The sequence below is a fragment of the Dreissena polymorpha genome, chromosome 6 (assembly GCF_020536995.1).
Source record: "Dreissena polymorpha isolate Duluth1 chromosome 6, UMN_Dpol_1.0, whole genome shotgun sequence".
NCBI lineage: Eukaryota > Metazoa > Mollusca > Bivalvia > Myida > Dreissenidae > Dreissena > Dreissena polymorpha.
In genome coordinates this window covers 66,556,651-66,572,013 of record NC_068360.1, presented here as the reverse complement: position 1 = coordinate 66,572,013, position 15,363 = coordinate 66,556,651, and the positions used below count along the sequence as shown (strand labels likewise).

The 15,363-nt window shown below is 35.1% G+C and overlaps 1 protein-coding gene across 3 annotated transcripts in view; it reads right to left on the bottom strand.

Moving 5' to 3' along the window:
* LOC127834740 (zinc finger B-box domain-containing protein 1-like) overlaps nucleotides 1-15,363 on the bottom strand; it is a 45,538-nt gene that overhangs the window by 13,984 nt on the left and 16,191 nt on the right. For all 3 annotated transcript variants that reach the window (XM_052360772.1, XM_052360771.1, XM_052360773.1), the window contains exons 7-15: nucleotides 13,839-13,934; nucleotides 11,919-11,974; nucleotides 11,325-11,385; nucleotides 8,846-9,086; nucleotides 5,950-6,252; nucleotides 5,006-5,115; nucleotides 3,334-3,410; nucleotides 2,095-2,697; nucleotides 262-461 (exon numbers count right to left, since the gene is read on the bottom strand). In XM_052360772.1, the coding sequence (XP_052216732.1) occupies nucleotides 262-461; nucleotides 2,095-2,697; nucleotides 3,334-3,410; nucleotides 5,006-5,115; nucleotides 5,950-6,252; nucleotides 8,846-9,086; nucleotides 11,325-11,385; nucleotides 11,919-11,974; nucleotides 13,839-13,934 (1,747 nt within the window). The remainder of the gene's footprint in view (nucleotides 1-261; nucleotides 462-2,094; nucleotides 2,698-3,333; nucleotides 3,411-5,005; nucleotides 5,116-5,949; nucleotides 6,253-8,845; nucleotides 9,087-11,324; nucleotides 11,386-11,918; nucleotides 11,975-13,838; nucleotides 13,935-15,363) is intronic.

The window sequence follows — 15,363 nt, the reverse complement described above, 5'->3', positions numbered from 1 at the left end:
ATATTGAACCCTGCACCTTTCAGACAAGTTTGTTGTCCATTAGAAAAATCATATTAAATCAAAGACCTTTCTTACTAGATTCACGTTTCAAAGCCTTTATTTCAAGCCCTAAGATACTAATGAGCAGCAAACATCATTAAACCTGAACAGCCTGTGAGCTACTTGAAGGCAGTTCTGGTTTTATGCTGGTTGCATATAGCCATTTTCAGTTTGCTTCTGAGCGGGAAAGAGTTAACAGATTCTTTATGGCTGAATACTCACGCTGGTAGCTGACTTTTATCTTCTCCTCCCTACTCTTGTGCTGGGAGGGTGTGAGAGTTCTCTCCCTTTCCTCCTGCTGCTGCGCCAGTTCCACTCCCACCATGTAGAAGCTCTCCAGACCCCTGTATGGTTCCCCACTCTGTGACATACGTGCCACCTGGCTGAGGGCCTCACTTGGTGCCTTTGTTAGGAGCCCAGGCCTAAAACAATTGGGTTTCTTTCTTGGAAAACTTGGCTTAATGCATGGGCGAAAAGTGTTGTCCCAGCTTTGCCTGTGCAGTTTGCAAAGGCTGATCAGATATAAGACTTTCTGTTTTTAAGGGTTTCTTCATTTAAAATAAGTCTTTTCTTAATGAAAATCCAGTTACAGCTGAAAAAGTCGTCTATAATCAGCCTGTGCTGAATGCACATAGAGAATTTAGTGGTTGCCTGTTTGTCCCTAGGAAAGTAGATTTAGGTCCACGCAAGTCTTTTTCAAAATAAGGTTATGCATCCAAGCAACTAGCTTTTTGAAAAATCTCAAAAAAGTTTTCCTGTTGTCTATAAGTTTACTTTTATAAAGCATGAAGTTTCGGGCTCCTTAAGGGCATTATTTCTCTCAAAATATGATACAGTGAGAAATATGTCTTGCACCAAATCAGTGTCACATGATTTTTTAGGGCATCTGGCTTAATGTACTTTAAACGTATAGACATTCGTCCGTATGAAATTTCGTGGTTTAATAAAAACAACTAATTCGTTGACACGTAATTTCGTGGATTTCAAATTTTTGGGGAATATTGACAGTCATAATAATTAAACTTTTCTTAAAACAACCAGAGTAATAACGAAGAATAATCTGCTAATGTGTGTTGACAGCAAGGCTTGTGATTAATGGGCAATGAAGCATGAAAGTGTTGCCAATAATTGTCGATAAGAGCGAATAAGCGGCGATCTTGTGGGTCCCCACTCGCTAATTGCCATCAATGTTGTTTTGACAATATTTGCAATCTCTGCTCAATCGGTCCCCTAGTAGTAACAATTGAGTAATAAGGTCCCCAAATTACAAGTGTGAAATCCGTTATGTCTCTTTTAACTTTAATTGGCATTAATTGACATATGTAATTAATCTGCAAACTGTTAATTTGACGATGTCACGTAAAAGAAAACAATCGTTGATGTACAGTTTAAATTCCGTGTTTGATTTAAAAAGTATTATTACCCAAACACTTATCAAGAAAACAACATATTCTATTAACTAGCATATCTCAATCAAATATCTCAGTAACCAAAAACAATAGAGAATGTCGGCAATGACATTCGGAAAGGACCGATTTCGGATTAAAAATGTATAAATAATCGTTGGTACTTGAATTTGTGGTTCAGCGGAACAACGAAATCCACGAAAATTCGTACCACACGAAATTTAATGGTTTTACAGTATATACTGTAATTTTAAATATTGGAAGCCGTGACCTTAAATAAAAAAAACATTTCTCGCACTTAAAAATAAACAATTGACTTAGACTAATTTAACTATGTAAAGCATTTAAATCTATAAACATACTTACACTGGTGATTATCTCATCAACAGGACGTTCTACATGAAGAACTATGTGGACATGGCTGGTTAATGCAACATTTCACTCAAAAATAAAGCTGTTATTCAATACATGTTTTCCAATTAAAACAAAAATTATTTACAGTACTATTTAAATTAATTTTAAGAATTGCTTGGTAAATATGGGCCCAGAGAATGCCAATTTTGCTTGTTAGAGACAACTATCTGTGACCCTGAGCCTGAACACAGATTTTAACAAATCTGATAAAAAAAATGAAAACATTTTTTTTTACGTTTCCATCCTTGAAGCAGCCCTGCTTGAACCCGGTCGACTGGTTATTCTAGATGTGGGTCGAGATGATTGTCGACTTCCTGTTCTAGACTGTGTCACTCGAGATCCCGTCTGAGGGCGAGACTTCGCAGAATTTTGACGAGATATCAATTTTTGTTTTTCATCCAATGTTTCACTTGTATGCATGTCTGATTTTGTACTTTTTGATGATGATAATTTCACTTTTTCATAATTTTCTGAAGTTTCCTTTAAATTCAAATCTGGTTTTCTTCTTGATGAATTTGATGATGATGCAGAAGTTGGTTTTATTTTCACCTTCTCTGTCAAAGACTCTTTTTCATTGATTTTGCCCCGGGCGGATACTTGCCGAATATCGTTTTCAATATCTTTTAATTTGGAGCTAAGAATTATTGGATCATTCTGGTTTGCTTTCCCTGACTTTTGGTTTGCGATTTCGTCAACGAATCCTATTGGAGCAGTCTTCTCAATGCTTGATCCTGAAGATTTTCGTCCAGATTTACGTCTGGTTGATCTTCCCGTTGATGGAGGTTTTGCTTCAAACTGAGATTTTGTGTTTGAGGAGGACTTAAGAGTTGATTTCATCCTACAAGAGTTTACAAAATAAAGAACTGATCTTGTCAAATATCAACAATTAAATAAATGAAATGGTAAAAATTACAAGATAAAATCCACAAACTATTCAATAAACCAATTAAATAATTATATAAAAGGATACAGCCAACAAAGATAAATTTTTCAAATACCACAGCCATTTCTTAATACAAGAGGATAGAAAAGTATCAAACCCTTTTTAGTAAAAGGCTATATAAATTAGGATGTCTATAAAAATTAACAAATGCCATTAGAAGATTGCACGTTTCATATTAGCTACCTGGATGAATTAAAACAGAATGTAGTTAGTAGGGGTACAGTTTTATTGAGCCTGGCTCTGTAAAAATTGGGCTTTATGCATTGTGTAAAGTGTCGTCAAAGATAAGCATTTGCATTCCCCACAGGCTAATAAGGAACAATACTTTCCCCCTTAAATGGAGTTTTGTTCAGAAGAAACTTTTATAAAAAGGAAAATTCCATAAAAGCAGACAGTGTAATACCTGATTAGCCTATGCAGACTGCATAGGCTTATCTGGAATGACACTTTACGCACATGTTTTAAGCCCAGTGTTTCCAGAACCAGGCTACATTTACCATGTTTTATAATGAGATATGGCTCGGAACTTACTCATATTCAGTAGACCATGCCTCCATTTCTCCCACTTCCTGTATTTTGTAGGCTGTCGTCTGCTCTACGTCAACATCCTGTAATATTTTTAACCCTTTGCATGCTGGGAAATTTGTCATCTGCTAAAATGTTGTCTGCTGAATTTCTAAAATTAGCATTTTCTTTGATTTTTTTCAACGAATACTATCAGAATAGCAAACAGTTTGGATCCTGATGAGACGCCACGTTTTGTGGCGTCTCATCTGGATCCAAACTGTTTGCAAAGGCCTTTAAAATTTGGTTTCAGCGCTGTAAGGGTTAATATTCTGAATGGACGTTGCATAAATAACTGAGCATGTATCCCAATCAGTTGAACTTGTCCCCTTATATGACCATATTGTATCACAGCATTTTGCACTCTTGAAAAACCTAATAGGTACATGTAAGTTTCAGCTAATTCAACTTTCACTTCATAATTTTTAAAATTACCAGACATGTCGAATGGTATTAATTGGAATGTTACTGGTAACTGTATGGTATTCACTAGAATGTTATACAGTATGTTATTCACTGGAATGTAATAATGTATTGTATTCAATGGAATGTGATACTATATGGTATTCACTGGAATGTTATGCTAATGATATTCACTTAAATGTAACACTTTATGGTATGCACTGGCATATTTAACTGCATGTTATTCACTGAAATGTTATAAGGTATGGTATTCAATGGAATGTTATACTATATGGTATTCACTGGAATGTTATACTGTATGTTATTCACTGGAAAGTTATACTGTATGGTATTAATTGGAATGTTTTACTATATGGTATTCACCAGAATGTTATAATGTATAGTATTCACTGGAATGTTATAATGTATGGCATTCAATGGAATGTTATACTGTATGGCATTCAATGGAATCTTATACTCACTACTAATTCATTAAAATATTTTACTATTTATTATTCAATGGAATGTTTTACAGTATAATTTTAACTTAAAATATTACACTGTATGGTAATCAATGGAATCAATTTTACCTTATTAGATTCACTTTCATTATTTTACCATAAGATATTCACTGTTATGTTTTAAATATAATATTGAATGATATGTTTTAAGACATAAAATTCGCTGCGATGTTTCAACATATGATATTGATCGCAATGCATTACCTTATATTATTTATTGCTTTGTTAAACCATATAATATTCACTGGGTTGGTTTACCATATAATATTGACTGGAATGTTTTCCCATATACTATTCACTGGATTGTTTCACCATATAATATTGACTGGATTGTTTTATCATATAATATTGACTGGAATGTTTTACCATTTAATATTGACTGGAATGTTTACCATATAATATTGACTGGAATGTTTTACCATTTATATCACTGGAGTGTTTTACCATTTAATATTCACTGGAATGTTTTACCATACAATATTGACTGGAATGTTTTACCATATAATATTGACTTGAATGTTTTACCATTTAATATTGACTGGAATGTTTTACCATTTAGTATTGACTGGAATGTTTTACCATATAATATTAACTGGAATGTTTGACCATATAATATTGCCTGGAATGTTTTACATATAATATTGACTGGAATGTTTTACCATTTAGTATTGACTGGAATGTTTTACCATTTAATATTGACTGGAATGTTTTCTTACATTGTCCTGCACCTCCACTATGGACACTGCGTCTGGATCCACATTGGAGTGGGACCCTTCAGGGTGAATGGCATGGTAAAGAGCATCAAAATCCACCCTTTCACCTTCATCTAGAGGGGAGAAAAACAGAAATGAGCCTCGTTCAGGGAAAACAGTGTTGAATGCATGTATGTAAAGTGTCGTTCCAGATAAGCCTGTGCAGTCTGCATAGGCTTATCAAGGATGACACTGTCTGATTTAAATGTATTTTTTGTTAAATGGAAGTCTCTTTTAAGCAAAAATCCTGTTTAGGTTGAAACTGTCTTTGTGGATAAGTATTTTCGGCCTGAGGCCCTTGTTTAAGAAAAAATATAATTGACTTGATCCTATTGCAAAGTTCAACAGCACATAAATCTGGAATAAGTAGAACAATGCATGCAATAATGGGCCACAAACATCTTTATTTCATGGTGATGACATATCTCACATTTTGATTTAACTGCTTGTAAAATGTGCAAGTTTGCTCAACAAAATTACGAAATAAGCACAAAACTCAGGACTGACAGAATAATTTGGCATAAAAAAGTATTCCACATCTACATTTTACGGTGATGACATTTTTCAAGTTTCTAATTAAACCGCTTATAAACTGTGGAAGTTCCCTAAAAAAATACAAAATACTTGTACTTGTGCAATAAAATGGGTTGTTTCAAGACCACAAAACTCAGGACTGAGAGTTTCATTGGGCATAAACAAAAGTATTCCACATGTACATTTGATGGGGATGACATATTTGAAGTTTCAAGCAAATCACTCTCACATTGAGGAATTATAGTTTACATCACAAACTTAATTTTTTGTGCAGACTGACAGACAAACCAACCAACCAAAAGAATGCCTCCAATATGCCTACACATTTTTTTCCTGGGATATAATGATGACAAAATCAACATCACATCACTTACCGAAATCAGCATCATTAAATTCCTCAATCTTTATTGACAGATTGGATGTCTCCCTTTGGGGGCCTCTTTGACCCTCCACACGCAAAGTTCTCTCCCTTGCACTCTGTCTGGGAGTTTCCCTTGAGGTACCCCTGGAAGACATTTGCTTGTCTTCATCTCGCGGCGTAAACAAGGCCTCGACGTCTGTCCGTCTGTGCTTTTTGAGTAGGAGACGTTCAGCATAAGTCATTGAACTTGTGTTGAATTTGATGTCGATTTCTTGTTGCTTATCAAGAGTGCCCGTTGAAGTCTCCACATTGAAAGCTGAACAAAGTAAACTCAATATTATTATATCCTTCTTAAAAAGTGTTGGCACCATATTTTGGACTCGGCATAATTATAGTCTCCAGTATATTCAAGATATTCCATTAAAAAATTCTTGACATCATATTTTTCTAAATTAATTTTGTAAATAAAGGCTTTGAAATCATGTTATTGATATTGATTACATTGTTTACAAAAAATTTAAGTTTTATTTTCAATGCATCTTTACAAATATAAATAAACCATCTGTACAATAGTATAAGTGAAACAGTTATTGTACAACGATCATATCTTCTTGGTATCTTCTTTTTCTGATATACCGGTAATGGATATTTGCTGATCAACAAGCCCCTATAAATATGGGTGTCATTAAGACCCAGCAGGTGGAGAATATCACTTGACTATTTTGACAAAAATATGCCATAATATTGGACTAATTTTCTTAAAAAGTTTTAAAACTAGTGAATAAATATTCACTTTTTTGTTGTATTTTATTTAGGGATGGCAAAATTATTTGAATATTCGATTGAGTGGTCAGTATTCGAATAGTAGAATTGATATTCGCATATTCGCATTTTTTTCCAAACGTAATTGCCTTAATATGTAATGACCTGCGAGCCGCTTACAAATTGGCTACCGAAATCACTTGGGATTAAGATGTCTGATGTGACGTTCTCAGTGTCAAACCAGGTATGTGTATTAGTGCGTTAATACACATACCTGGTCAAACTGATAACGCGGCCTGTATCAGCGTTGGTTGCGCAATGCAATATACACACTCTAAGAAAGGCCCCGAACTGTTGTTTGTCAATGGGGTGCCAATTAACGGCTTCATTTGAATGGCGAATAATAATTAAGTTTCTGTGGCCACAGTATGAACAGCCATTAAAATGAGTGAATTACTCAATTTGCGCATAATTTATATTTCAGCTGATCTATCGATCAGATCTCCGACTTTCATTCATAAAATACCGGATTATTACGCTGGTGGAAAATGTATCGGCATGTTTTGGTTTTGTTTAGTTACAGCGCGTGCTTTCAGTGTATAAGCTCCGCCCATAATTATTCCAGAATAACCCATTGACGATTTTTTCTCTGTTTATATGAAATTTGGCACGTGCCATGCTAAATTGAGGCTCGCTTTACGTAACCTACGACGGGCTTCTTGGTTTCTAACCGGCATCGGGCGGCTAGGCAACAACATATGACATTATTCTTGTTTGGAAAAATACGACTTTGTGTTAGTATTGTGCTTGTTGATTTTGCAAAGAAAGTGCATCAATGGTTCAGCGCGAAAAATGATAAAAGTGTGTCGTTTTGGCATTAAAGTACGCTATAAAGCAAAATAAAATTCTATGACATGATGTTTTTCCTTATATTTGCTCTTGAATATTAGGGGTACTTTGCATGCCTTATGATATGTTTCTTTATAAAAATGTACATGCAATCGTTACTTTAAAATTTCAATAAAAAATTAAATGATATAACATGAAATTTTCTCTTCTATTTGTGCCCGATTACAGTATCGGTCATAGTATTAGCCGACAGCGATACAATTATTTGATAGCAACGTTAACAAACAGCCTCGTATTCAGCATACAAATATAACTTACAAAGGAATGGAAGTTAACACAGAACAAGTTTCACTCTTTTCTGATATATTTCGCTTAAATAGGCTTTACCAAAGTTTGTTTTTACAATTAAGCTACATTTTCTTTCTATTTCTCAACACAACAATTGTATATTCAATTGTATTTCTGTGTCAATTTATATTAAATATCCCAACTGGATACTAAACTGAGTAAAAGAAGTTATATCCAACCAGCCGTTTTATGCGAATATTCGATTGAATGGATTTGCGAATATTCAAATACCGATATAGGTATTCGATGCCATCCTTAATTTTATTTTAATTATTTTTTTATTAAGATTTGTAATACGATGTTCTTAACCATCAGCGTACTTCAATGAAAACTAGTAAAATCAGCACAAGCCTTGCAGTGGTAAATTGTGAAACCTACTTACTCAGATTTCCAGTTTTGTAAAGGCAAGCTTGTAACATTATCTTGTCCTTAAGAAATTATATGAGCCAGAACATACAAAAATGGGTCTTATGCCAAGCTGCCAGCATAGCTCCAGACCATGCTGGGCAATTGCAAAGTCTGGCATATATAAAGTCACATACAGTTTCATGGTCTCACTAGCAGAAAGTGCAGCTCTTGACCAGTCTGTACAGATGCGCTACGCTGGACACTAATGGCATGAGAAACAATTTTGCATGATGCCATTCTTATTAGAAATCGGGCTTGCTTGGAAGAACAGCAAATTTAAGGACTCCAAACCTTAATAAATTCCATGTCTACCATCCTGCAGACATGGTTGCCATGGTGGATATGATGTCCACCTAGAGACCATGAGGTCACAGTTTGATCCCCACTTTAAGAGTGATCTTTAGATCTCCTAAATTGACACAAAGTACTGGTTCCACCCAGGAATTATACTCCACAGATTTTTAATAAGCCTTTTACCTTAGACTTTCAAAACAATCAAGCAAACATAAATAAGTTTAAATTTAAGCTATTCCCACACTTACTTGGAGTCGGAGCGGGTGAGTACCGCACCACGGACCTCCGCTGAGACCGGTCCGTACGATCTGTTCCGGGCCTGCTCCCACCTCTAGAACCGACGTTCCCAGACGCGTTCCCTGCAGCTTTCCCAGTCCGCCATGCTTCGAGGGCCTGTTGGAATGATGCAGCCTGTTCTGCCTCGTCATAACTGCCGTGGAGTAGGGGGTTGTCATAGCTACCACTGGCCCCGTCTGGACTGTTCCTGTCCTGTAGAAAATGTGGTAGAGAGTAGCTGGTTAGCGTTGAAAACAAATAAACGAGCAGTGCTCTGTGAAAAATAGCTTTAATGCATGTTCGTGAAGTATCGTCCCAGATTAGCCTGTGCAGATATACACAGGCTAATCTGGGACAATACTTTCTGCATAAACTTGATTTTTAAAAAGAAGAGGCTTTCTTGAATGAAAAATATCAAAAAAGCAGAAAGTGTTATCCCTGATTAGCCTATGCAAACTGGGACAACACTTTACACAATGCATAAAACCCCTTTTTTACAGAGCATGGCACAAATGTATTTATAGAGACATAGAAAACTTGAGAAAGCCTTGACAACAGGGTCTGTGTTCACCAAACCTTTTCAGACTTGAGAATGACAATAAGAGTTATAGAACGAAAACAATACTTTCATAGTTTGAATATATTACTTACTTACTTATGCGTTCCATCTTCTTATGGCCGTTATACTTGCAGTTGTGATGCAGTGATGAAGTTTAAATATATAAGGCAATACATTTTGGTTTGTGTTATAGATAAATTGTCCTTCATGAACAATTGTATAGTAAGAGGTATTAAATTATGCATTACATTGAACTGTAGAATACCATTACACCAAAACAGAATCTTCTTGACTTAAAATTGGTTGGTGAAGAGTCCAGGTTTATGTGCAGATCAAACTTAACAGAATAAGAAAAAAAATGCATTTTCTGTCTTCTGTTTTTTTCTATAAACAAACATAAATTGGTCCAAATGAATTTGAAAAACATTAAAATCATTGAAAAAAGACGCCATTAAACCTCCTATTTTTTCTGATTTTAAAATTTTGTAAACACAGCAAATTTAATACCATGGAGTGTTATGTCATTTAATAAGCAAACATGCTTTAGTAGGGGAAATGAAAGTAATGATTGGATACAAATATAGCTTCCTTTTCACGAAAACCGACAATTTTAGATTGAAAACTTTTGAATGCAACAAAGCTGAAATTTTCAAATCAATTGATATATCAAACAAATATACATCCTGGTTCTAATGCAGAATCTTCAACATCCATCAAACAAACAGCAAGTATATACATCAAGAAAGTATAGCCTACAACATGATAAGTAATCCAAATAACTCCGTAATGGGCTACAACTGTTTCAAAGCAAAAATAAATTACATTTTGGGTCAAACCTATTTATATTAACTCAATTGAACTAAAAGCCTAAGGCATATTGAAATGTCTACAGTGTGTTTCCTTTGTAGAACCAGTATTTGGTGTCTTTGAGCAAGATCTAAAGAACGCATCCACATTGGGGATCAAGCAAGCACCAAACTGTCACTAGGCAGACATCCACATTGGGGATCAAGCAAGCACCACACTGTCACTAGGCAGACATCCACATTGGGGATCAAGCAAGCACCACACTGTCACTAGGCAGACACTGTATCCACTATGTTGAGTTGAACTTTTTAAATTATATTTTTTTAAGTAATGGAAAAAAGTAGTTCTGACATTAAAAATGTTAAACCATTTCATAACATGCAGTGTTAAAAAAGGACTACTTATATTGCGAATTCTGTTGTTTTTACATGATAATTTTGGTCATTCTCAAAAATAAAGCTGTCAAGTATCTTGTTATAATAGACCGTGTTGTTCATAAAAGCCGTGCTCTGGGAAAACAGGGCTTAATGCATGAGCGTAAAGTGCGGTCTGGGAAAACAGGGCTTAATGCATGAGCGTAAAGTGCGGTCTGGGAAAACTGGGCTTAATGCATGAGCGTAAAGTGCGGTCTGGGAAAACTGGGCTTAATGCATGAGCGTAAAGTGCGGTCTGGGAAAACTGGGCTTAATGCATGAGCGTAAAGTGCGGTCTGGGAAAACTGGGCTTAATGCATGAGCGTAAAGTGCGGTCTGGGAAAACTGGGCTTAATGCATGAGCATAAAGTGCGGTCTGGGAAAACTGGGCTTAATGCATGAGCGTAAAGTTCGGTCTGGGAAAACTGGGCTTAATGCATGAGCGTAAAGTGCGGTCACAGGTTAGCCTGTGCAGAAAACACTTTTAGCCTAAACTGGATTCTTCACTAAGAAGAGTCTCCCTTCCAACCAAAAATACCATAAAGGTGGAAAGTGTCCTACCTGTTAGCCTGTGCAGCATGGGCAATGCTTTGTACACATGCATTAAGCCCAGTTTTCCCAGAATGAGGTTCATAGGATGATAAATATAATAATGACATTTCAAACATTTACCTTTCTTGGACTGGCTGCATAAGGCAGGACTGCCCCGTCCCCTTGTTGGAAGTCGTATGAACTGGAACAACCAAGAGTACAAATGTATGTCTGAAGAATATTTGCCATGGCCTCTTATTAGATTAAATATTTACATTATTACATTGTTAAATTCATATACATTTTTCTTTTCAAACTTGTAATATTCTAACACTTATATTTAGGCACAATTTATCAATAAGATAAAAGTTACTTAGAGCTAATCCTGTAAAACCAGACTTAGGAATATTTGAGATATTTGGGGAAATTATTACAATCAATTACCATTGGTTGAGAACAAGGTATTTTTCTAATGTACATAAATTGATAATCCTTTGTGAATTAAGTGTGAAATTGTTGCTTTTCAAAACCAGAACTTCAATTTTTGCGAAATTCAGCCGACATAGTAAAGTGTGAGTAAGGACAAAGACATTTGTCACATAATTGTAACCTGAATGAATTGTTCCAACGATTATATTTTTGAAAAACTAGGTCCTTGTCTTTTGCATCACTTATTACTACAGTATTGTCAATATTTGTAAAGATCAGGGTGACATAAAAATCAATGATACACACCCATTGGTTGATGGTGGATTCGGCCTGGGTGAGGCAAAACATTGCCTAGGGGTTGCCTGTAAACATATGCAATAGGGTGTTACATAATACATGAACATAAATGGCCTCCATTCTTCAAGTGACATAAATTAAAATTTATAAATACATGTGTTTTCATAAGAGAGTGTGCCATTGCATACTTTTTATTCTCAATATTCCTATCATCTGTGTGTATTCATTAGGTCCATATCAATAACATACTGTTGACCTAAACATTCCAAAATGACAGAATAATTAAAAACAAGTTATGTGTGTGAAAATAATGATAAGTATTGATGTGTACCAGAGATGAAGTATAGACACAGTTTCACGATGATATTAGCAATCTGCAAAAGAAACTTCTTCTAAATATACTGGTACATGTAAATGTAAGAACCAAACAGAACAGAAAGTTTATTTGTATAACTTGAAAAAGTCTAGTTCATCGTTATAAATTCAATACTGATAATATATAAGCAAGAAGCATATGCATAGCAAAATGTGTTAAATAAGGCAGATTAGGCCATTATGTTACTCAACGTTTGCATTCAATGTCTCAGTTCTCAACTTCAAAGCATTTTTACAATATTTCGCGAGATTCGTTACAAATTAATGTTAGTAATTGTAAACAAAAGTATAAATTGATGCATACTAGGTCCGTTATAATAGAATTTGTTGATATACAGTTTTCTAATATAAGTATAAATAGGACATACAATTATAAAGAGGACATACAATTAATGTCCAGCTACTTTCAATACTCCAAGTAGCAACCATTGTGTTGTGAATGAAGTATCTGCCTTGTGACTAAACAATATGGGTTTGACCATCAACCATGGATCCACAGATCTTTCCTCAGAACTACTGATTCTTCCCAGAAAACAAACTCAAGTGTGTCTCTATGCGCACAAGGCTTTATGCAATCAACCTTAAACCTAGAGCCTTTGTCATAACTGTGACTATTCCCCCAAAAGCACATTGTCTGCTATGTTTAAGGAAAAATATGAGACCAGTTCTGGTAAAACTGGAATTAATGCATGTATGACAAGTGTCTTCCCAGATAAGCCTGTCTAGTTTGCACCCACTGATCAGGGACCACACTTTCAGATCATAATTGATTTTTGTTGAGAAAAGACCTCCTTTAATCAGAAAATTCCATAAAAGCAGAAAGTTTTGTCCCTGCACAGGCTTATCTAGGCTGATATTTTTATGCAATGCATTAAGCCCCGTTTTCCCAGAGTGAAGCTTGTATAATGCAGAATTACCAACAGACTGACCAACGGGGTGACTCCAACGTAATCTCTCTCAAACATCTTTTGTTGGGGTATGATATATATGGGTCGTGCTCTGTGAAAAGGGGGTTTAATGCGTGTGCGTAAAGTGTTGTCCCAGATTATCAGGGATGACACTTTTCTCCTATATGGTATTTTTCGTTAACACAAAGTCTCTTCTTACCAAAAATCCAGTTAAGGCAGAAAGTGTTTTCCCTTATAAGCCTGTGCGGACTGCACATGCTAATCTGGGACGCACTTTACACACATGAATTAAACCCCCCTTTCACAGAGCATGGCTCATATATCAAAACTAACTTTCGCCCACCCCCCTTTAACCCTTTAACCACTCGGATAGTCATTGCAAAATGTTTGTTGTTCGATAGAAAACCAAAATTCAATTAAAGAACTTTTCTAACAAATTAAAGTTTTAAAAGCTTAATATTTTCATTCTTACTATGCTGATGAGCTGTAAACAGCACAAAACTTGAACAGACTGCAAGTAACTCGCGGGTTGTTCGGGTTTTAACTTTTATGCTGGTTGCATTGAGCCATTTACACTTTGCTTCTGTGCTTGAAAGGGTGAAACTTAACTCATACATCCCTTTAGCAATCATCAAGGATCACTTACTGCCAGTGGTATGGATCTGTGTTTCTTAAGGTTTCCTTTCAGGTGGAAGGCAGCAAAGCAACCTGCGCAGTAGTCCTCAGCACACTGTACGCAAGACTGAAATCAAGACAAGACAAGCAGTAGTCCTCAGCACACTGTACACAAGACTGAAATCAAGACAAGACAAGACAAAAGTTCATTTTGTAAAAAAAGGCCACCGGCCCAAAATACAGCATATATAAGTAACAGCATATTATTTTTTTGAGTTGTGATACATCAATTTTGTTCTACATTTTTCTTTTTCATTATTTCAGTTACAAAAAAGGCTATGCTTTTTAATTTACTTTCATCAGAAATTTGCACAAGATTGCAAAAATTTAGGAAATTTTGTTCACCATTGAACCATGAAAAGATATGCATTTGCCGTTCTTGGTTGAATTTTGGACATTTAAAAAATACATGAAACTCATCTTCAAAACATACATTATTAAAATAGACTGAACAATATGTACATAATCGGTGTTCTCTTGAAATTCCTTAATGCCGACCAGTTTCAATTGCTAATTTATGGCTGGAACATCGGAATCTAGCAAATGACTTTCGAACATAAAATGGTATGTCGATAAACAAATTTTTTTCTAGGTTTAACATAGATTTGAACTGTAAGTATCACATCTTGATGAATTTTCTAGATTTTCAAGCCAGTTCTGTGAATTACAATCAATCAATCTTTGTTTAAATGACATTAAGAATAATTCCACATTTCCTATCTCTTGACTAATCCAAACAAAACCAAATCCATAACGGTACAAAATATTTTTTACAGATGTCACCCCGTTAGTTCTTCCGATTTCGTCATGCCGTTTTAACATAATATAACAATTTCTAGGATATCGATCATCTGTCATACTAATCAATTTACACCAATATTTAACGCATTTTACATGATGCTCTATACACATAGATAATCTACCACATTCTCCTAGTACAATGCTATCATTTACAGATTTATTTACACCAATACACCAATAGCATTACAATACTCGATTTGTACTTTGTTGAGAATGTCTGAGAATTCTATTCCATATATCTCAGAGCCATATGTAAGTATAGGTTTTACCATTGAATCAAACAATTTAAAATATTCCCTGTATGGAAAATATATAAAGTTTCTTTTGTATGATTTAATAGCAAAGATAGATTTTCGGGCTTGAGCTGAAAGTTTTTCTTTCGCTTTTCTTCATGATAATTTGGGTGTAAAAAGAAGACCAATGTATTTATATACAGATGTGACATAGACCCATGTATTTATATACAGACCCATGTATTTATATACAGATGTGACATAGACCCATGTATTTATATACAGATGTGACATAGACCCATGTATTTATATACAGATGTGACATAGACCCATGTATTTATATACAGATGTGACATAGACCCATGTATGTATATACAGATGTGACATAGACCCATGTATTTATATACAGATGTGACATAAACCCATGTATTTATATACAGATGTGACATAGACCCATGTATT